At 45.3% G+C, this 23,317-nt stretch overlaps 1 protein-coding gene across 1 annotated transcript in view; it reads right to left on the bottom strand.

Annotated features, from left to right (window-relative positions):
- Window positions 1-23,317, bottom strand: part of LOC119405712 (carboxypeptidase M) — a 73,556-nt gene that overhangs the window by 14,107 nt on the left and 36,132 nt on the right. Inside the window, exons 3-9 of the mRNA XM_037672551.2 lie at window positions 18,390-18,507; window positions 16,357-16,454; window positions 11,022-11,194; window positions 8,900-9,093; window positions 5,167-5,340; window positions 3,399-3,551; window positions 1,063-1,205 (exon numbers count right to left, since the gene is read on the bottom strand). Coding sequence (XP_037528479.2) covers window positions 1,063-1,205; window positions 3,399-3,551; window positions 5,167-5,340; window positions 8,900-9,093; window positions 11,022-11,194; window positions 16,357-16,454; window positions 18,390-18,507 — 1,053 coding nt within the window. The remainder of the gene's footprint in view (window positions 1-1,062; window positions 1,206-3,398; window positions 3,552-5,166; window positions 5,341-8,899; window positions 9,094-11,021; window positions 11,195-16,356; window positions 16,455-18,389; window positions 18,508-23,317) is intronic.

A 23,317-nucleotide genomic window follows, 5' to 3' on the forward strand; every position in this document is an offset into this window, starting at 1 on the left:
GGTGCGCTCGCGGCCGTTTCTCTAGCCTGATATAAACGAAAATTGGTATTGCATGACATGACTGTATGACGAACATAAATGACAGGTCCTAACACGCAAATCATAACATGCATGCCATGTACGGCACGATTTACATGACACTGTCTTGGTGTGCTTCCAGCCGTTTCGTTAACTCGATATCCAACAAAATTGGTATGGCATGACATGAGTGCGTGACGAACATAAACGAAATGTCCATGCATGGCATATACCAGAATATACGTTTCGTTATATTAACGATTGTACATGCATGAATGCATGACAAACATGCGATGTACAGTAAACTAGATGTCATGACATGAATGACATCGTTTGCCTCAAAGGCAAACAAGGCGATGTACGCAGCTCTTTGCTGGCTGCTTCGCATTATATCGATTCCCACACTATGTGGGATCTGCCGGACTTTTTAAAAGAGAGCCCATATATCAAAGGTAATATATGCCGAATTTTATTATGCTCTGTTCAACTTCATTGCAGTAATAAATTACTGAAGTGCAGGTATTTCTTGCGGTTTGCCAAGTTTTTGATTTTTTATCTCGAAGGCGCTGTGACAAGTAAGACAAATAATACACTCATGAGATTGTATTTTACTTGTGCTTTGATGGAAATAAATACTGTGACGAAAAACTGCACCGCGTCTTCCCTAGGTGCGCTCAAATTTCAGAAATCGTAAAATTAGCGTGAAAGTGTTTTTTTTTTGGCGGCCAAAAATTATAAATATTTTTTCAGACTAAGAAAATCTTTTCCACAAAACGAACTTGCAAACCCTTGTTCTGGGTCTAATGCCTATGCCTGCTTTAAATTTCATCAAAATCGGCAATGGTGACCGACATTGTCGCCAATGGTCGCCATTGTACAGTTTGTCTTGTCTGAGCTGATGGCGGGTTAACACTTCTGTCTCGCCAAATATGACGCTAAGTGTATTCAGCAACTATACATGAAAATGCCAGATCGATGATATTAGCTAAAGCCAGTAATGAAATTCTTGGCGTTTAAAAGGACATGTGTGTTAACGTTACGCACCTCGAGAGTGTAGTTGCCAGGTCTGAGTATCCTCCAGTATTCGCCTCTTGAAGATGTCTTGAAATTACTTCTGCGGTCAGCAATTCTCAAAGATGCATGGGTGACGGGAACGCCGTTGTCATCCTTTATGATGCCACGTACGCCTATGGAAAGGATTGGAGGTAAAGGTACACTTAATCTGCGATGTAACGTAATCATTGATGGCACAGCATTAAATAAATTCAGCATTCAATAAAAGAACTCCGCAAGAGATGTTGGTATATTATTAAAAAATGGTAACTAAGAACACTGTCAATCACGTTGTCAATATGTAAAAAAACGCGTGAGCTATTCAGTTTATTAATAGAAACGACAGCAGCAAGGATAAGCCACCTTTTTTTTGGCATGAAGAGGTTTCACTGCTATATTTATGGCCGAGCATTCACGTCAACCGCTTATCATAAGCCGTTACAGCAAATTTTGCGGCCAACAACAAGTATCCCGCCTATCGCGCCTGAGCTACTAAAGCGTTGGGCTGTGACGCTGTCGGCATAAAGATGGGACCTTCTTTTTAAGAAGTTAGCCAATAACGCAGAAGCTGATTTTTTCTCCCGTTTGCCGCTACCAGGTGGGAAAGACGAAAGGCAGGAAACTGAAAAGACTTTCTCTTCATTGCGCCTGGCCTCCCTACCAATGTCGAGCAAAGAAATCGCGCGTGCCACAGAGGAGGACAACGATCTGGTGAATGTAAAAGAGTGTGTAAGCACAGGCTGGCCAATATTTGTCAGTGATGATAGACTGAACCATTCGTTCGCCAGGAGCAATCAGCTGACATTGCATCAAGGATGCATTTTGCTGGCAACACGAGTAGTCCTTCCCGCAAAGTTGCAGAGGGCAATTCTGGACCAGTTACACGAGGGTCACCCCCCCCCCCCAGGTACAGTTCTCAGCAAGGCGCTAGCGCGTACGTTCGTCTGGTGGCCGTTCATAGATGGGGAAATCGAGCGCATGGTGCAGTCCTGTGCAGATTGCCAAGAACAACGCAGTGTCCCTTGCAAAGCACCGTCGCACCTGTGGTCCTCGCCCTCAGCGCCGTGGCAGCGCATACACATAGATTCGGCAGGACCATTTCAACAGTCAATGTTTCTAATAGTGGTTGATGCTCACTCGAAGTTGCCAGAAGCTTTCCTGGTGTATTCGCCTGGTTATGCCTATGCGAATGTTTGGCGCTTACTCATTCACACGCGCCCATTGACCGAAACAGTCCTAAAGGCATCCCCTTGAAAAACAGCGCGCACTAGGCGCATTCGTGGCGCAGCTCGCTAAACGACGAAATGTTGATCTTGAGGTTCCTTTTTATTGAAACGAATGATGTGCTGGTTTTTGTATGTCTGATACCAAAGAATGTATCCTCTTTCGCTTCATTCACTGAAGTATTTTTTTTACACGAGAAAAGTCCCGTGGAGCATCTCGACCAAGGGATATAGGGCTAACAGCATAGCCGTAAAAAACACTCTAATAAACGGCATTCATAGAACGAGAGCTATATGGCAAATAAGTTCTGTGGAGCCCCGAAAGATGGAGGAAGATTCACGAAAGGACGAAAACATACAGGACAAAGTTGAATTTTGTTGAACTGCGGCGCTTTGGTTTCCTAGGAAACATCGTATGTATTTATTTAGTTACTGATTTTTTTTTATTCACACACTTAATAGTTTTCTTACAGGAAACCAAAGAGGTGAGGGCTAGAGGCGCGAGCATGCGCCTGACTGAGGCCCTGACCCCTGCACAATCAGTGCTCAGCGAACAAGATAATTAAAAAGAAAAAACAACAGCTTATGTATACACTACACACATAATCGAGTAACATAAACAACATAATCAACATGAGTAACATTAGTAGATTAAATAACATAAGTGACGGAAGTAGCATAACGAACAATACAACTTATTATTCCGCCATCAGTCGTTGGCACTGACAACACAACAATGTGCAACACATTTAACGATATTTGCAGATTTTTCTTTTGTACACTGTTAAAGAGGACGATTATTTTATTATATCTAACACTTCTTTGTTTGAATTTAAGAGCCTAGGAATTTGTATCTCAAGCATTGAGTCCCGAAATTTGTTCTGATCTTAGGTATAGGTTATAGTTGAGCACACGTAGGTTGCGGTCTGTGGTCGTTTGAAGATAGTTTGTAGCATGATGCCACAGAAACTGCTGGACGACACTTCTCGTGTTCATGTTTGCGGTTATAGCTATTTGTAGTAAGACGAAGTGTTCCCCGCGGTATGGGCACCATGCCTCCATACCAGTGAACCCCCAAGCATGAGAACAAGATTGTATACTCGCCTTTGTGAACTTCGCCGAGGTAGGCAAGCAGGGGCTGCCTGTTCTCTTCCCACATGCCAGCCAGTTCACTCCTGCGGGGGAACTTGCAACATGAAATCTCCAGCGTCACATCCAGACAGCCTTCGTGAATGTAATTGTAGTCAGCCATGCTTCCTGTACACAACGGTGCCCGAACGTTTAGGTTCTTTATTGAAATACGAATAACGCTATTTCAGGAATACAGTCCTTTTTAGTGTTCCTGTCGTGGCAGGACCCGTTGACCCTCTCCCGTCGATAACCTTGGCTCAGTTATACACAAAGCAGAAAGCAAGGGTAAAACTGCAAGATCAGCGTGAACCCTGTGGAAGGCCATTAGGAAATTCTGCATTTCGAACAGTTGCAATTATGTTTCTTCCAGCACTTAGAACAGCGCTCCTTCTTCCTCGTTGTTTCCGAAGGCGTTTGCCGCGTATCGCTTCTTATATCTAGTTTAGGTTTATGTGACATGCACTCCCTTGTTTCCTCCCATATTTTTCACGTTAGTAGAGATGCGCAAGACAGACTTGGTTGTGTTTCTCGCAAGAGTACCTGGTTACGCACTCACCAGCGATAAGCGCAAAAGCTTTTGGACGAAAGCACGAAACAGACGCCGAAGGTGCTAACTTCTAACTGAAATTTCCTTTGAAGGCGAGACGTATACACCCTGTAAAACAAAAGAATAGCAGATTAATTTTACCACGCTACTGCTCAGTCTGCCGGCGCGCATTCATTAATGAGTCGCCTACATCAAGTGCACCGCCCAAGAAAGCCATCTCCTTCATGGTTAGAGTTAGGGGGGTCATGGTGACGCAATGACTGCCCCCGCGCTGCATTTCGGGTGCCTCGACAATTTCCCAGGTGCGCTGATCGGCGTCATCGTACCATACAATGTACTGCTGAAACAACGGCTTGCACTTGCGCTCGTGACAATGAATAGCAAGGTCTTAATGACTGCCCTTTTCCACTCATCAGCATTTTCGTCCAAGTGATGGGTGGCACCTACCAGTTTTGCCAAAGTAAGGCCTTCCACGCGAAATTGGCAACTTTTAAACAACCCCTTCCAAGCAGTATACGAACTGGTTTCGGCGCCCATGAGAGATTGGCGAGGTGGCCAATATTCAACGCGAGGTTAGTAACTGCGTCAGCAGTTACTAACCTCGCGTTGATTCCTATGATTTAGCAAGCTATGTTGAAGCGTTGCTCGACCTCGAAGGAATGCATTAACGAAAGTTACGTAGCATATTGACATCAGTGCACAGTAAAGTGCACTTACTTTCGATAATCCTGACGTATGTGCTCTAACGTGATGGCTGACGTTACGTCACACCACGAGTTACACTTTAAACGCTTGTGTTGTCTACGTGCCTGGTAAGCGCACGATGTTGACACAACTACCGCACTTACAAAAACACGTCGATCCACCTCGTAACGCTTGACTCAAAGCCATAAAATACAGCATAAAAGTACTTGCTGACTGCCTCGCATGAAACCAATTCCCACAAAGCGTGGTATCTGCCGTATTTTTCTCGGATACATGTCTCGCCTTGAAATAAATTTCAGCTGTAAGTTGGCGCCATTCCGTATCCCTTTCGCCTTTTCGTCCACAAGCTTCTTGCATTGAACGCTGGTGACTTATGGAGTAAACCACCTCGAACCCATACGTTCTTAGGTTACGTGACGTAGGATAAAGCACGCATGCTTTACCAGCATTCAGTGATTAGCATCACCAGCTTACGCGCAGTGCGCTTACCTTCGAAGAAGTACCAGGTGGCGCCGTTGGTTGTACCGTTGTCGAACCTTTGGCCGTTTGTAAAGCAAGGCGCGCCAAGGTGCATACGGGCGTGGTTGAAGGAGTAGACTTCAGCTAGGTGCCGGAACACATCGTTGTCGGGCGTTAGCGAAGCCTGGGCCTCGGTCTCCAATTCTGAGAGGGGCCGTCGGACACGTGCCAATAGTTATATTTGCACGATGGGTTATACATTTCGGAAAAACTCAGTTCGCTAACGTATACCAAGCTAACTTTAACTGTTGAAATAGCTAGAAAAATGACGGACAAACGTGCGAAAATGTTGATTTCGTTCAACGTTTCAGAATGGCAGCCTGCCTTCGTCAGGGAATACCCTGACCAAGGCAGGCCCTCTTGCTGAAACGTTGAAATAAGTAAACATTTTAACGCGAGAGCGTTAAAGAGCTCGCTTGGCAGAAGTTCCTGTGTCGCCGTCGTTGATTGTGAGCGAAAAATCAGCTTTGGTCGTGACTGAAAAATCGAGAAAGACGTAAATAAAATAATAAAAATATTCGGTTTGAGTGAGAATGGAACCCAGATCGTCTGCATGGTGAGCAGGTGTTCTACCACATAGTTAGGCCATATCTTTTTTTTTCATGGTATTTTTTACAATTGTGCTTAACGTACATACATAGTGAACAAAATATCTAGCGCGCCTCTACAAGCGTACATTAAGCGTTGCACAGAAAAGAAGTTTCAAATAACAAGGTGTTCTAAAAGGGAACCAGAGCAGTGCATTTCATGAACAGTGGATACCAGTCCGGCCGGAACTGTAGCTGATGATAAAAGTGTTTTAGCTGTAGAGCTATTTGTATGAAATGCATCCCTGATGATACAATTCATATGCCTGTCTCCACATGCCTGTTCCACATGCCTGTCTAACATGAGAGTTTTCCACAAACTGTGCGTATGCCCATTAGCAAGAGCATGTCGGCAGGCATAGAATTGCTTTTCGGTGGCGCGAGATAACGTATGCTATAAGAATTGAAATAAACTTGTTGTGTAAAAGCCCTTTGCAGGATGTTCCAAAAGAGAATGGCATCCTTACAGCTGATGAACCAATGTTCTATAGTTTCTGGAACTTCACAGAGGCGACAATTAACTTAAGATACAAGGATGTCTTTGCTGCTTAACGAGGCCTTAACAGACAGCATTTATGTATGCACTTTGTAGAAAAATGTCTTGGATATTGGCGGAATAGGCATTTTCTTCAGACGAACAAGCATGTCATGTCGAGATAATCCATTATATAGAGAGCTGGACAATGTTGCAAAAAATAATATATCGAATATATCAATATATAGATCTTTCCTTGAGCTAGAAAATAAGTCGTCATTAGAGACTCTGACAGTGAGAAAACGCACTGATTCATACACTTCACGCATGGAACATCCAGACGTTTATTCCTCATAACCTAGTAATAGTATCTGGAGTTTAACGTCCCAAACCTCTCAATATTTGGCAGATTTAAAGCACGTAATCTATTCCTGGCAATAACAATATTCTACGTACTGCAAGTACTCCCTTGTTTTGGGGTTTATATTCTAAAGTTTCACCGAATATTTCGTAGCTTTATTTGGTCATCAAGCTATGAGCCAATGAGACATGACAGTGTTTTTAGACCAGTTTGTGCAAGTGGTCTTGGGCTAGTGCACCTCTTTTATTAGGCAATTGGTGTCTCGTTTCTTCTATTTTCGGAACTGTGCTCATCCGCTGCTTCCAACATTCTTACAAGTGAACCTCGCCGATGACTTGCCAAGTTTAGTAGTCTCTGCTCTTTGTGACTCGCCTCCCTATTTGCAAGAGCTACGCCATCTCTTGAAACTGCTCGGGAAAAATACACTGTCTGAATGTCATGTAGTGGAAAGAGTCTTCTTAACGCATGTAATATTGCGTGGTGGAAGCGTAGAATCGCGCCAACCATCAAAACATGGAGGAGGAGGAGGAGGAGGAGGAAGGAAATGAAGGCAAGGCAGGGAGGTTAACCAGACGCGCGTCCGGTTTGCTACACTACGCTGGGGGGAAGGGATGAAGGGATTAAAAGAAAGAAAGAAGAGGGAAGAAGGCACTGTCGGGGTACATATGCACCTGTCCATTGAATGCCTATAAGCGGTCGTTTAAGCCGGTCGATTTTAAAAACAGCAGTAATGCTCGCGTCGCTTTGCTGGCCTGCGATGCGTAGGGCCACGATCCGAGGATCTTCTCTTCGGAAAACGGTCTGTCGTCTAACTTGTTCAGCGCATCGAGCAGAACGTTTCGTTCGTTCACAAAACGTCCACAGAAACACAGTAGATGTTCTATCGTTTCGTTGCTATTGCACGAGTCACATTTTGAGGTGTCTGCCATTCCTATGCGAAAAGAGTACGCCTTCGTGAAAGCTACTCCTAACCACAGGCGGCACAGTAAAGTTGCATCACGGCGGGGGAGGTGCGATGGAACTTGGAGCTTCCTCGATGGGTCTAGTTCATGCAGGCGACGGTTCCAGACACTGGGGTCACTCAACCAAGTTTGCGTCATGGTGTCAGCGAACGAGCGTAGATCCTTTGCAGCGTCTGTCCTCGACAAGGTTATTGGGGTTGTCTGGGCATCCTCGTGAGCGGACCGAGCAGCATCATCAGCGAGGTTGTTACCCACAATACCACAATGTCCCGGCAGCCATTGGAACACAACGTCATGTCCCTTCAATAAAGCTTGGTGAAGAGCCCAGCCTCAAAAGTGGGATGTCTTTTGCGACTCTAAGGCATCCCTTCAGAGTCTGCAATCAGCATTACGACGAAGGGTGCACGAGCAGTTAGTGAACGAAATGATCAAAACATGGAAATTGCGCAACAATTGGGCGTTTTAAAGGCCCACCCATGACAAAGCGCTCACACATACTTAATCGTCATCGTCAGCAAAAACATCAACAAAGTGAATAGCTCGTAGGTTCGCGTGTTGCCTTACGGACGCGTCGTGGGCCCTTCGCTGATTCGCAAAACGAAGAATTATGGCGTGGTGGGCACTGCACAACTATACTTGCAATAGGCATTCTAAGACAGGTTGTAACGGCCAATGTTACGCGCACAGACGCTCGTTTTCTTGCGACACGGATGCACCGAGAACCGAAGCCAGGCTGAGAAGACGATGCTGCACACAGGTTATGCCATCGCGTTCTACTCTTGAATCAGGTGTCCTTCGAGTTTTTTGGCCCCGCTGGTTGGGGCAGAAGGAGACGTTTTCGACATTCATTGCTTTTCCCCTCTTTCCAACAGCGGCAAAATGGTCATATTTATCTACCGCATGTCTTGTACCCAAAGGCAAGGTCCTGTATTGTAATTTTATAGTAGCGAAAGAAAGGTTTTCAAATATATTCACTATTTGCAATTTTACTAACGTGTCGGCTGTTGTCACACATGCGCCAGTGACCTGTAGCGGCCATTACCAGTACAATAAACGATATAAATTTACCACTATGTAGAATGAAGATAACTTGGCTGGGGCCACTCAAAAACATTAAATGAGTGGCTCGAAGGCTGCTTCGATCAGCGGCAGAAAAAGTTGGATAAGTTCTCGTGAAACAAACGTCGCTTCTTTACACCTCATATTGGCATGAAAGTGTTCATACCGCACGATGTTTCTCCGATAACTTTTTGGTGTTAGCGTTCTTGAGTAGTACACATTGTTCATATTTTATGATTGCAAGGAATCGCATCTTTACCTGGGACGAAAAATTTAGCGTGGTCGTATGGGTAGCTGGCCACGAGGACTCCGCCATGCAGAGTGCCAGCGAGCACGAAGGGTATCTCGCGTGACCAGCGTCGTACTGACGCGGTCTCCGGCTGCTGCTGTTCTTTCTGCGTGTGGTAAATATTTGGGAAGTTGCGGTTGAGGTCCACGCCACGAGCGTTGTTCCTGCGAAATCCGAGATTAAACGAACGCTGGTCACTCACGCTGCCGCTGATCTACTGCACACGGTGCCTGATGCAACAGTCCGTCTCATTGGTCCGTCTCATTCACTGTCCCGTGTTCCGCTCTGTTTATCGTATGGTTGAACACGTAGCAACTAGCCCAAATAAGCACTATAGAACAATTATTGACGCTGAATCCCAGAATCATATATTTGGAGAAGTCACTGATCGAAAGACATTATTTCAAAGCGATATTCGTTAAAGGCCAACTCCGGCGATTTTTTGGCCATGTCAAAGTAATGGTGCTTTTATGTTCCTGAGACGCTCCTGTTACGGGCCCGATAGCAGAAATACTCGGCAAATTGGAGAATAATTTTAAATAAGCAAAAAAGTGCAACACCGAAACCGAAACCCAACCGAGTGTACTGTCTACGTATGACGTAGACGTTGTTACGAACGAACCGGAAGTCGTGCAAGGCATGCCGGTCACGCCGGCGCGGAGTATGAAAACTGTGACAGCCGAGACGAACAGCGAAACGCCGGCCAAACCAACGCTGTCTGTCGCCTTGTGCACAGCAGACGCTCGCTGTAGCGGCCTAAGCGCCGAAGTTAGCGGTGCCCTCGGCTGCGTCACTTCCGCCGCCTTGCCAACACTGACGTCACAGACGCAGTGTTGCCAATAATTGTGGGAAGCCAGGAGGGCGTTTGCAGACAATCTTTAAAATTCATTTGCAAACAATCTGCGCATGTCTCAAGCCTGTAATTTGGCATAAATGACGGAAACGTGCAAAGGAACGTACCCAGCGAATTTCACTGGGATCCATCGAGCTCGAAAAATCGCCGGAGTTGGCCTTTAAGCGTAGTACACTTGTCGCATTATTTCTGTCCTGCCTGACACACATCGGCAAGATAACGTTTTTGCCATATGCCTGAAAATCCCGTGCAAAGCCCTACAGTTCCTTTTTGGGTGTAGGGTAAAAAAGAAGTCGCAGTGGGTGATATAAGGACTGTGGGGTATGTGAAGGCGTGCGTGCTTGACAGCGAGAGATCAAGCTTTACGCCAACGTTTCTGCAAGACTTGTTGTCTTGGTCTCTGCTGTTAGGTGCATTGGATCCAACGACACAGGGGCGTAGCCAAGGGGGGGGTTGGGGGGGTTCAAACCCCCCCCCCCCCCCGAAATTTTTCAGTTTTGCTTGCGTATATAGGCACGCACACATACAAACGCACGCACGAACATACATAAAGTATGGTTGAACCCCCCCCCCCGAAAAAAATTTCTGGCTACGCCCCTGCAACGACATATAGTGTTCAACCAGTGTGGGACATAATACATGCAAGTGTAGCTTAATGCATGCCGAGTTATTGATCGTAGGAGTGTTCATCCATGAATTATTTATACCAGTTGTACGGGTGAGCCTGATGTACAGTGAAAACCAAGTCAACGGGGCACGTATCTGTCGGATCTTCCTTTTGTTATAATGTGAATTTGTGTTTCTTCTTGTCTCTGTCTCCATGGTGATACGCTATCTATCAACCAAGTGTAGTTCTCGCAATAAGTTGCTGAAGCGACGTAAGTAAATCTGAATTGTCTACCGTAGGCCGAGGACATTATTGGTAATCCACAAATAATATACCGTAAACAAATTGGCAGCAGTGTCAAGAGGTTTCGAAGAACAACCGCTGTCAACAAATATTTAGACCGAAAGCAGTAATTAGGCTCAAATACAATGCATAGTGTGGCGATTCACATAGGCGACGGCGCGAAATATCAAGAAAGTTTTGCCAATGCACCGAAAATATTCACCCAGTTGTAGCACAATGCACCGCCGACCTACTTATTGTAGCACGAGGCACAGTCATTTCTAGCATCCTAGTACAGACCGGCAGATGGTAGTTTGTGCCTTTCACATACATCACACAATGCAGCCTACCTTCCATTGAGGTCCTTGCAGGTGCCTTCCTTGGCGACAGCATAGCCATCAGGGTTCATGCTGGGCATGATGTGGATACGCGTGTTGTCCACCAAATGACGGACGTACGGGTCCAGGTTGTACTGAGTCAGCAGGTGCGAGATCAAGTATACCATCATCTGGCGGCCCACAGCCTGCGAATGCGGATGATTGAATGTGAACTCGAGCATGATCCACAATGCCATGGCTCTAAATTGCGTCGTTTAACGAGTTGAAAGATAACTATGTGGCAGTGCTGCCGTCCCTAATTCGACTGCGGAGCTACATAATTCCACTGCGCAGCTCTAGGGGGCTGGTTCGATTCCCAGCCACGGCCAACGCATTTCGGAGGCGGCAAAATGCAAGAACACCTGTGTACTTTGATTTAGATACACGTTAAAAAGCCCCAAGTAGTCCAAGGTATTCTGCAGTCCCTCATATCGTGGTTTTGGCACGTAAAACCTCAGCAATAAATAAATAAGATTGTAGATATTCTTTAAAGCCTGCATTGGAGGGACCAGTGTAGCAGGACATGATGAAAGCAAAGGTTGAATTAGGTCGCTCTCTCGTTTTGTTGAAACAGGAATCATAAGGATACTCCAGGCCTCATCCCTGTATATTTCGTAGGGCACGTTCTTTGTAGGCCTCCTTGGCTGTACTGTTGCAGGAAGCGTGGCGCTACCTTTCGGCGTGGGAGCAGAAAGTCCAACGTGCTACCTCAGTTGGCTCTGCAACTACCACATGCGAATTTGCTACATAACATGATTTGGGAGCAGGTTGCTTGCGTTTTGCGCTTTTATTACCCCAAAAAGGAGAGAACAGTTTAGCTCCACTGGGCTGGTGTGCGAAACCAGTGTGTCGCAGAATAGTTGATCGACTAATTCGAATTCCTGCCACTCATACTGCTATGTTCCTGACTGACTATTCCTGACTGTCGTGTCGTATTGCTATGTTTACAGTATCGCTGCTACCGCTCCGACTCTTTTTTTGTACTTTTTTTTCTGGGGCTGTGAACTAGTCAAGCTGTTTTATACACAGCTCTTTTTTTCTCAGTCATTTCTTTCTGTAACGATATGAAACTTGATTTGATTTGACTCAAAGAAGCAGCGAAACTGATCCGTGCGCTATGCGGCCAAATGTCATCAGCGTCGCAAACGCTTCATCGTGTGTTCCCAGGAACAAATACTGCATTGAATCCTAAAGTTAAATGTTGTCCGTTTTTTTGCGGACAGGCGTACTATCAGGAACATCTGGACTATATAATCAAGGTCGCTTTTATGGGCGCTTGTGCGGTGACAGTAAACTGGATGTTAACAAGCACTTTAATAGAACGAACTAGTACTTTTCCCAGAGTAACCATGATGTTGGGCGGAAGGGGAAATTGAGCACACCAGGCTCGCCTGACAATTTTTGGTGCACTTCTTCCTAAGACATCTCACTGTGACTCGGTGAGTTGTCAACTTGAAATAGTCCGTAGGATCCACACTAGTGATGCAGAATTATCGATGGTACTATCGATACTATCGATAGCTGAGTCACTATCAAACTATCGATGGTAAAAATACTATCGATAGCGCTATCGATAGTAAAAATTCGATGGTACTATCGATAGTATAAAATCAACAGCCCGAACTCATTGCAGAATAAACTTGGTTCCCCGCGCGCGAGGTACATAGTGGAGCCGGAGGAGCAGGCTGAAGGGCAAGAAAGTTGGCATGCTTGTCTTCTTCACCAGAGTGCTTTGCTGACACATGATCATAAGGTCATACTGTTCAGCTGTAGCGGAAAGGAAGCCATTACATGTGGCGGAACTGTGCGGCTTCAAATTTATATTGCATTTTATGATTTCAAGATAGAAAAAATATCATTAACTAAGTTTGTTAATTGGAAGGTGTAACTGGTTGTGAATTTGGATGTGAATTTATTGGTGAACATATTCCACCATTTCCACTGCGGAAATAACTTATTTTGCCAAGAATTGCTCATAAATTAAGCGAAGCTGATAGTGGGCTATCGCAAATATTTTGCAATATGGCCGGCCCGCAACAGCATCATTATTCACACCACTATCCATAGTATTGTCACGTGCTTGTGACGGTGAAGAATGCTGCAGCAAGACTCCAGAAATACGGAGCTCTTTATTTCGGCGAACTTGTGCCCAGAAAATCAAAACCCAAAATACTAGAGTTACTGTATACGCTACCTTTAGGTAGCAGAGTTGCGCATTGGTCTGGCTAGCAACCACAGCTATGCGGCGAAGCCGTTTTTTGTTCTTGCAGGCGACATGCCTACCGTGTCGCTGATCGACAAGTTTGGCGTGTCGAAGACTTGTGATTAACTTAACTGTCGATGTCTGGTGTCAATCCGATTCGCTGCAGCGGCGGCGTAGAGAAACACAAAAATTGGCCCAAGCGTCAGCTTCTCTGCAATGCATGGTTGCTAGCGGCGTTTGGAAGACAGATGCGCAACTCTGCTACCTAAAGGTAGCATATACAGTAACTCTACAAAATGCAAGCGATACACGCTGCGCAACGATAGCGGCGAAAACAGTCATCGGCCGTCGAGTAATCTGATCATCGGTGGAACGCGTCATATTGTATAGATCAGTTATCGAACCTTCCAGCGTTATCGCTGGTGCTCGCGTAAGCTCTCGAACAAACTGACTATTCGCGTCAGGTGCATAATCTTAACAGAATGATCTCAAACAATCATGAAGCTTCTCAAACCTTACGGCATGGTCTGCGTCAAACGTTGCTCACAGTCTTTGTAGGTGAAACCTAAATACATCAAAACAAAGAAATAAACACGCGTGTCTGTAATATCGCTAGTAATATTAGCCATGGTACTACCGATTGCACTATCGATAGTTTCTCGATAGTAGTACTATCGATAGTTTGTCTGCACTATCGATAGTTTGAAGAAAACTATCGATGCTATCGATAGTAAGTTTACCGATAGTTCTGCATCACTAATCCACACACACAAAAATACAAGCAGGAAAATGCAGCTAGTCTCAGCTTTGAATTGGAACTCCACATAACACTGCAACCAAATGATGTATTTCTTGCGAGGAAGAAATATCGTACAAATTTTAAAAGCGTCCTGAAATGAACCTATTGGTAAGGATTCATTGCTGGAAACAGCACGAAAAAACAATGACACAAGGAGTACAGACATGATTATCCCAATCGCTTTTTATCACAAACGTATGCCATTCACTCTCACTGTACACATTTTCGGTCACTCCTATGATTTTAATACGTATACATGTTTTTCCCGCCCTAGCGCGCGGAATTTTAGGCCCCTATACAGCCACTTAACATCATCATCGATCACATTCCCCATCATGTCCTGGCGCTCTTTGGCCATCAAATGGCCCTTGCGCCAATAAACATCATATAGTACCATCAAGGAGTACAGACACGACCCAGCACTTGGCCCTGTCTGTTTTTGTTTCGTTGCTTTTTTCCGCTGTTTCCAATGGTTAATCTCGTACAAATATTTACACTTATAAATTAAGGTGATTGAATGTCGCGCACTGCCCGTTGAATATGCGATCGCAACGCATGCTGTGTTAACATTTCGCTAATGCATTGCGGTCTCTATAATTTATTCGCTTTCCCGGTGAAACTGTGACCAATTAGGTTTGCTTCCGTTGTCTCTGAAGCGCACAGAATAAATCTCCAATGCTCACGCAGTGACGTCGGCCAAATATTTCTGGAGAATATAAATGCTGCGCTGTGTTTCTCATCACCTAAGTATTGCAGCTATAAATATTTGTGAGGTTCCTATGCAAAACATAAGTTCATTCTCAGGTCCTGCGTGCCTTCCGACATAAAGTTTGTGGATAACATCTTGTTAATGAATGCGGGCGAAACGAGTATACAAAATTAAGCAGCAAGAAACGATCGTGAATTCACATTATATTTTTTTTGTTACTAAGGGCAAGACACTTATGTGAAGGAGTACTTCATACATTTCTTCGGGCCACCATGCTCTGCATCCGGCACGGCGCCGCCTTCCGAACTCACGAGCATTAAAGGGGGCGAGCGTGGGGTTGGGGGAGTACGTGTTAGCACCTAATGGACAGCGTAACCTCCCCAACCAAAAGGAAAGAGACGGAATTCGTCCACGCGCTGTGGTTTGGAAAATGTGTGATTGTGGCTTTCCTAACTCTATGTCAAAATACCGAAAAAGTTTTATGCCGTCCTTGTGTTTGGCGATGGGTCAAATTATGATGGCCGATCGCTGATGCTGCGAGTCAGAGTTTTATAGGCCAATCACGGTTGGCGTATGTCTCAAGGTGGCTTTATGCGATTCGTGACACATATTTTTTTTTTGCAGGTGGATGTGGCGCATGAGCGTATTGATTAAAATGCAAACGTACTTCTCTGAGGAGCAAAGGGCTGCGGAATCGTTTAACTGTGAAGGTGGGAAGGACGCGGCAGCTTTGACGAGAGGCTGCGAGACTGTGCTGTCTGCAAGGACAACAGGAAAGCACCCATGGGCCTGCCAACAGTCATCAACGGATGAGTCTCTCTGGAGGAGAAGGAAGTGGCAGGATCGTCGAGATTCACTCGAATGTTAATTGAATTGTTCGAACAGCAGTTGCTTCCCCGCTCACGCTTTGTGGATGGCGGTGTAAGACTGCTCGCGATTTTGGAGCAAACGCGTCCACGGCCCCATAAGGCAAAGCAGAAATGATTCCGGAGCATATTGTTATGGGCCATCGCTTCACATGCGTGTGCACTGAAGTAGTAAGCGTAGCAAGCGTGTGTGCATGAAGCTTCAGCCCCGCCGGGAGCAACTACCGCTTAGTTTGTTTAATTAGATTGTATTCATTCCTTGAACGTGCTGTCAGGCGAAGCTTAGGTTTCGTTATAAATTGCGATTTCTTGTTATTTGACGCTGTTCTCATTTTCGGGAATTCTACACCATGGACCCCGCAAGAACAAATGGCGTGACATGGAACAGCATTGAATTGATTACCGTAAGCACAAGCATATGATAATTTCTGCATTTTTTCCACGTATATCCAAATGGTCTACTAATTCTCGCGCTTGTGCTAATGCTTCTCTTTATAATCACTGCTACTTTTTGTCCTGTGCTGCTTTACAAGTGTCAAGTACCAACAAACGCAATGTGTAATTCTTTGAATCTTAGAGCATTTGACTGCAAATAATCTTGTAATGAACCTGGAAGCAACCATTGTATTCACCCACAATTTTAAAAAATGAAGCACAATATTTCAAGCAATTCGAGACGCTTTCTTCGCAGTGATACGCAATACGTATGGATCAGCAAAAAATGACAGTACCTCATCGCCATGCATATTAGCAACGTACTTCACATTTGGCTTGAGCAATATTTCATTATCCGGGTCCTTCGTCACCAGCAGAACCCACAGGTCACGTCCTGTAGCCGAGTTGGGAAGAATAAAACCACAGCTCGTCTCAGAAAATCCGGCGTCGGATAAATAGAAACGGTCAAAGTGCCTTTCATCTTCAAAGAAATGCTTCGTATTGAAAAACTCATGATCCGAGCAAAAATCAAACCTACGCATTCTGCTTAGCAGTGGAGTGTTCTACGAAAGAGCCAGGCCAAGCCCTGAAACTGCTTCGGAAAAAGACCCTATGCAGGCGTCATGTCGGTGCAACGTCTAATACGATTGCAGTGTTCGCTATGCAATTTCATAACAAGTTCAAACACATACTCCTATGGCTCAGCAAGCTATATTCAAACGTTGCTCGACCCTGGAGGAATACACTAACGAATGCAACGTATGATATTCACATCACCGCAGCATAGCGTTCCCTTCGTTTCAATAAAGCTGACGCCTGTGCTCTAACGTGAGTGCTGATGTTACGTCAGACCATGAGTTATCCTTTAAACGACAGTGTAGTAGACGTGCCTGGTAAGCCCACAATGTGCACACCACTCCATTTACACAAACACGTCGACCAACTCGCAACGCTTGGCCCGCAGAGACCGCTGACTGCTTCGCATCAAACCGATGCCAACAATGCGTGAAATTTGCAGAATTCTTTTTGTATATTCCTAAGTTGTCAGCAGTAGAGTGTGTTTTGGCCGTACACTTTCAACTATTTCGATTTACATCCGCTAAATAGATCGCTGTAATACTCCGCTTTGGCGTTGCACTGCCCTTCAAAAACAAAAGTTGCTTCCAAAGAGGCTCTAGGCGCATTGGGGTGGCACCGCAAAACAATAAAGCAATTCAGTGATTGAAAGTAAATCTGAAGAGTATTCTGAAATGTACGAATCTGCAAAGCCATTACTCGAAGACTGCGGACAAACACTAGCCGCGCTGCAGCCATGGTTTCTACGGTTTACGGCAGCGTTATGTCGGTTGCCGTGATGCCTCGCTTACGTGAACGCCCGTACTTGAAGCATCTGTACACGAACACCCATATCAAACTGAAGTCTCCGCACAACCCCTGCGCTGGTCACAATTCCTCCATAACTTCGTAGCGAATGTGGGGAGACTTGATGGTGCTCTTCCCAATGTATGTATTTTTTGGTTGTGTTAAGTGCGCGAGGCTGCTGGTCTACTTTTGTATGATCACTTAGGATTGAAATTATGCAGTATGTATAAATCGTCTTCAGTAGCGATATTGTCTTGTTTCACGTTTGTGTGCTGTCATCAAATTTATTTGCTGAAACTGTGGCGCTGCGTGTGCGGTGGCTCCGAGGGCCTCGTCAGGTGACCAGTATTGTCGCCCTTAGGCGCGGCCGCACTTCAGTTTTGTGGTGTGTAGTTTAAATAAATGACTGATAAATAAATAGATGTCATAAAGGTGCACTACCTTTAGGCACGAACGTTAAATTATACTGTTGATAATCAGGACTGTTTCATTAAACCCATTCCTGTGTTTGCGACATGATGCAGCTGCCATTTTTTCGGCTCAGCGTTTCCCTTCCACCTCCAGTGTTCGTGGCTGCCACAGTTTAGGAAGCGTTCATTGGTTGCACTGCAACTGAAACTCAGGTCAACTTAGTGGTCCTTCTTTTGCTTTGTTCGCTCAGCACTAATCCTGAGCAGTACATTTCGGTAGGCGAGATGCTATAGGAATGGTGGGGTGTTTAGCTACCCTGCTCGCAATACGGCCCAACTTTGGGCTCACAATTGACGCACTGCAAGATTGTGAAGCTGAAAAACAAATTTCATGCGGTGAGACGAGTACTAGAATGTAGTTACACACACCGCGTCACAGAGGTCTCGGAGCCCTGTTGTTAAATTTTTGCGAGCAAGAATGTTCAGGTGTAATTGAGCTTGCTTAACCCTAATCAGGAGCTCACCGTTGGCTGCTGTAGTGTATGCGTTGTACTAACCTTCGACAGACTTTCCGATACTGTACAGCTTGGTGAAACCCGGGTAGCGTTCGCTGGTCTCTTTCAGAAAAGCAGTCATCTCGTCGTGGTCGTAGTAGCTGAGTGCATTGGCTGTTGTCTACATCCGATGGAAGGATAGATTGACAGCGGTGAACCAGGCATAGCAGCGACGATACTTCAAGCAGAATCCACAACTTCATTGCAGCGCTTGCTTTATCCTCCAACCCGCTGTGAATAACAGTGCAGTTTTTATGAGGCTGAATCCTAAACTCATCCGCATCTGCATTCTTCATGCAGCGCTAAAAGACAGAGACTAAGAAGGAACATACAGACAAAACGAGCGCTGACTCGCAACTGAAAAAAAAGTTATTTGAAAAGATCATCCAAGAAAACAAGAAGAACAATGAATGACAAGGAAAACCGTGTGCAAAAGCAAAAAAAGGAAGAAAGGGGGTAATCTAGTCACTAACATCAGCATGACTTCAAAGAACACGTGCTCAGCAGAAAAGAAAACTCTTTTTCCGTCAGTGACAATGATCTCTGACTGACGCATGCGTCACCCATTCTCTTGATATGGAAGGCTTCTATCACCTCTGAATATGTGTGACCACAAGACTTTCGTATCTGAAAACACTGCAGAACAACCACACGTGCAGCAGTGCGACGCGAGATGCGAAGCATCCGATTTTTTCAGCGACTGGTTATGCTCCTTTAAACGCACATTTAAACATTGCTAGTTTGCCCCACGTAAGAATTCCTACAAGTAAGTGGGATCTGGTAGACGACCGCGCACTTACACGGCACATACGTAGACTTTACATGGTTCGTTCCACAGCCTTCACTTCACACGCGACTGTGCTCTATTTTTCTCCTGACGAGAGGACAGATTCCTGAAAATTTATTTGGAGCAGAGAACACTGTCTTAGCCCCGTACCTATTGCTTACATTACTCAGACCATGGGATAGCTTGTGTACATAAGGTAACACTGTTACATTTTCGTACCTCTGCTTTTTGTCCCATTTGTTGGAATGGTTCTGACCCTTGACCCATCTCGATAGTCTCTTACTGCAAGTAGACACCACACTGTTAGGGTAAACCGCTTGTTGAAGTCTCTGAATCTGTGCTAAGAAACTACGTTTCATGCCATGTTCGCAAGACTCTGCCAAAGCAGACTTCAGGGCGGAATACGGTATTCCTTTCTTTATCACTTTCGAGTGTCTGGACCAAAAAGGAAGTAGCGGTTTCTGCGACCCCGGAACATTTTTTCTGCTGAGCACGTGTTCTTTGAAGTAACGCTTACGTTAGTGACTAGATTACCCCCCCCCCCTTTTTTTTGCTTTTCTGCTTTTGCACACGGTTTTCCTTGTCTTTCATTGTTCTCCTTTTTTGCTTGGATGGTCTTTTCAAATAAATTTTTCAGTTGCGACTCAGCGCTTGTCCTGCCTGGATGTTCCTTCTTAGTCTTTGTCTTTTAGCGCTGCATCAAGAATGCATTTGCACCAACTAGCCCAACCTAATATCCTGTTTCATCCGCATATCTCGAATATATGCATGCACTTCCATAGCTTCATGCCTTTCTTTCAAGTTACGTAGTCCTTCGCATTTATTGCTCAAAATAATTTCCATTGGCGCAGCCTAGAATGCACCATTTGGTAATTAGGAATATCCACAAGTTCTTGCTACGAAATTCATGCGCTAAATAAAAGAATAAATTTGAGACAAATGTAAGGAAATTACTGTTCGAGTTAAGAAAGTTTTGAATATTTTGACTTTGGAATTTTCTGCGCAGTGTTAAATGCTTGTCCTCTACGCAGTGTCGCTAGAGGACAAACATTTTACTCCCACCTCGGATTTATTCTTTAATTTATACTGCATGTTCTACCAGCGAGTAAAAATCGCGGGCGATGGCGACGAAAGTGACTGAAGCAGAGCTAAAACGAGCCGGCCATCTCCGTCGCACCGATGACGCATGCGATAACATCACTCGCGTGCGAGGCCTGCCGTGGATCTTTCCGCAAGCGATACCGAAAAACCCTGCCTACATTTCGTCGGTCGAAGGAGCGTGAACAGAGGCCGGGGGAAGGGGCGGCGGTGATTCCCTCGAGGAGCAACTGCGAACTTTACCCCGGCAAGGCGGTCTAGTGGTTATGGTGCTCGACTGCTGACCCAAAGGTCGCGGGATCGAATACCGGCCACATTTTCGATGGAGGCGAAAATGCTTGAGGGACGTGTACTTTTATTTTGATGCACGTTAAAGTACCCCATGTGCAGTAGTAAGGAAAGCCGAGCCAGTTGGTAAGAATGCATTGTGGAACAGCGCAAGAAACGAGCAGGGACACAGGCAAGAGAGACGACACAGCGCCTGTGTCGTCTCTCTTGCCTGTGTCTCTGTGTGTTTATTGCACTATTCCACAATAACCCAGGTGGTGAAAATTTCCGAAGCCCTCCGCTACGACGTCCCTCATAATTATATCGTGGTTTTGGGGCGTCAAACCCCAACAATTATTGTAAGCGCGAACTTTGGTCGGAAGGCTGCGGTCGACACAGCGCTGGCCCGCGCGCTATCTCGGCAGACGTCAGCAAACGACCAGCTTACTTCGCGTTGAGTCGACAGACAGCACAATAACCGCTTCGCTCCCTGGAACGACCTATTCCCCTACACCAGCGTTCTATAGAGTTACGCGAGCAAATATAAAAAAGAGTTAGCTGCTAGCCTTACTTCGTATAACATTAGAAATTGTTGCTATCGCACTGATTGCTTCGCCCTTGCGGCGAAACTGTGGTTTTTTTTTATTAGTCCTGGTCGGTACACTGCTGATGTAGTGTGACGGAAAGCTGAAAGACCGTTCTGCCTACAGCTGCAGTATTTTAAAGAATATGCCTGTAGTTGAGAAACGGAAAGGGATGTATAAACCGTATAGTTTATTTTGAGGCCCGCAGCATGTAAAATGACGCCCTTTCTCGGAAGAGATCATGTAATGGCATGAATTATATCGCAACAGGAAAGGGAGATGGATGAAGAAACAACAAAAACATAAAAGCTCCGATTTTCAATTTCAAAACTTTATATTTCAGGAGCTGTCAGACGGACCCAATGCCAGGTATTAATATCAGCGCTCTTTGCCACTACACTGCAAACCGTTTCACACCCTTATAGGTGTATTTGCGATAAAACACCTATCGTACACCCTTTTTTTCTGTCAATATTATCCGAAAGGGTGTAATGTCATCTTTGCACACCCTTCGCACACCCTTTTTCATTTTTGGGTGTACAATGGGTGTATGTTCTGTTAAACACCCATGGGTGTTCTTTGGATTTTACACCTATGGGTCAGTTCACGCAGTGAATTGACCCATAGGTGTAAACAGGTATCATTGTACTGCTGAATGCAATAAAATGAGACACTGAACACCACGGGCAACGCCTCCTGAAACCACGGGTCACCACCCTGTTCGACAGAGCGTCTTGGCACAGGATACTGTTTCACGAGGCACCTGAGTGTGAAGCTACCTGCTCGTGAATCAGTAATGGTTCACATTGGTTTGCTAAGCTTGCCACTAAATTTTCATTCTTTTAGTAGTGCATCACAAGTCTGCTGTAATTACAAAGACGCATGTATTTTGCCTACTTTATTAGGCAAGTGGTAGTGAAAATAAAATATAGCATTGTCGTGCCTGAGGTTCTGAATGCAGTGAGTCAACTGATGTTACTTATTTTGAGCTCACATATATTTAAGCCTTTACATCCCGATTTATTTTTGAGAAATCGTTTCCAAAATAATTTTATTTATTGCTTGATTGGATTGACACGTTGAATGAATGCCCGAAATACATTCGGAATAATATATGTATTTGTTTAGCATTCATAAGCATTTGTTCAGTTTAGAGATAGTTGGCTTCACTGCACTGTGATCATCGCAAACACCTCTCCTAACGCTTAATCTATAGCATACATATACAGTGAAATCTCGTTGACACGATTCTGCATAATACGTTTTTCAGCCTAATACGTTCTCCTTTTTATTTCCTGCCAACATCCCTTGAAAATATTGCATTTTCATGCGTTTAATACCATCACACTTTTGCCAAAACTGGATAATACGACCGCGAAAGTGGATCTTGACCGATATATCGAGAAATCCTGCGTTTATTCTTCGCTATGACAGCTCCCACCGCGTTCCAACAACTCGCGATCTGCAGAGCCGCTGAGACAACAGCAGCATCAGTTTAGCGGCGAAAAGATCGCTGCTAGGCGATCTTTCCTTTGAGATTATATACATACATATATATTGCCGCTTTGTGAGGGCCCCCCGTCCAGTGAAGGGAGACTTTAAGCCCTGCTTGTAGTCATGCAGCCCTTACTGTGTCGTCGCAATGCTTACTGCGATTCGAATACACTGTGTAAAGCATAACAAAACATAACACTGCCGCAGAAAGAAAGCTGCGCCCACGCGACCCAACAACGGCCGGGACGCCACCTCAGCCACCTCCTCGGCCGGCGCAGCCGCCGCGGCCGCCGCGCGTGCGCAGCGCGCGGAACAGCTCTATCACCACGTGACTTATGCAACGCGCTCAGACACGCCGCCGGACTCCATCGTTTTCTGCGTGTGTTGTGCGTCGCCTCCCGATCGGTCGAGTTTTGCGGTCGGTGTTTCGGTTGTTTGAAGTGTGCCTGCTCTGTGTGCTCGTCCTTTACCTTCTGCCAGTGCTGCTTATTACGAAGATGCACTATACTCAAAGGGAGACCTGCAGCTTCATATCGTGGAGCACTCGAACTGAAACGGTATGTACTACCACGATCACGTTGCTACGGCCAGCGCTTTGTTAACTCCGAGAGCGCGATCTAATGCCGTTAACTAAGCTTTTCTTAACTGGTTAACGATCGGTGAGCATTTGTTAACGTAGCGAGCATATGTGAGTGCATTGT

Source organism: Rhipicephalus sanguineus, chromosome 9, assembly GCF_013339695.2.
Source record: "Rhipicephalus sanguineus isolate Rsan-2018 chromosome 9, BIME_Rsan_1.4, whole genome shotgun sequence".
NCBI classification, from domain to species: domain Eukaryota; kingdom Metazoa; phylum Arthropoda; class Arachnida; order Ixodida; family Ixodidae; genus Rhipicephalus; species Rhipicephalus sanguineus.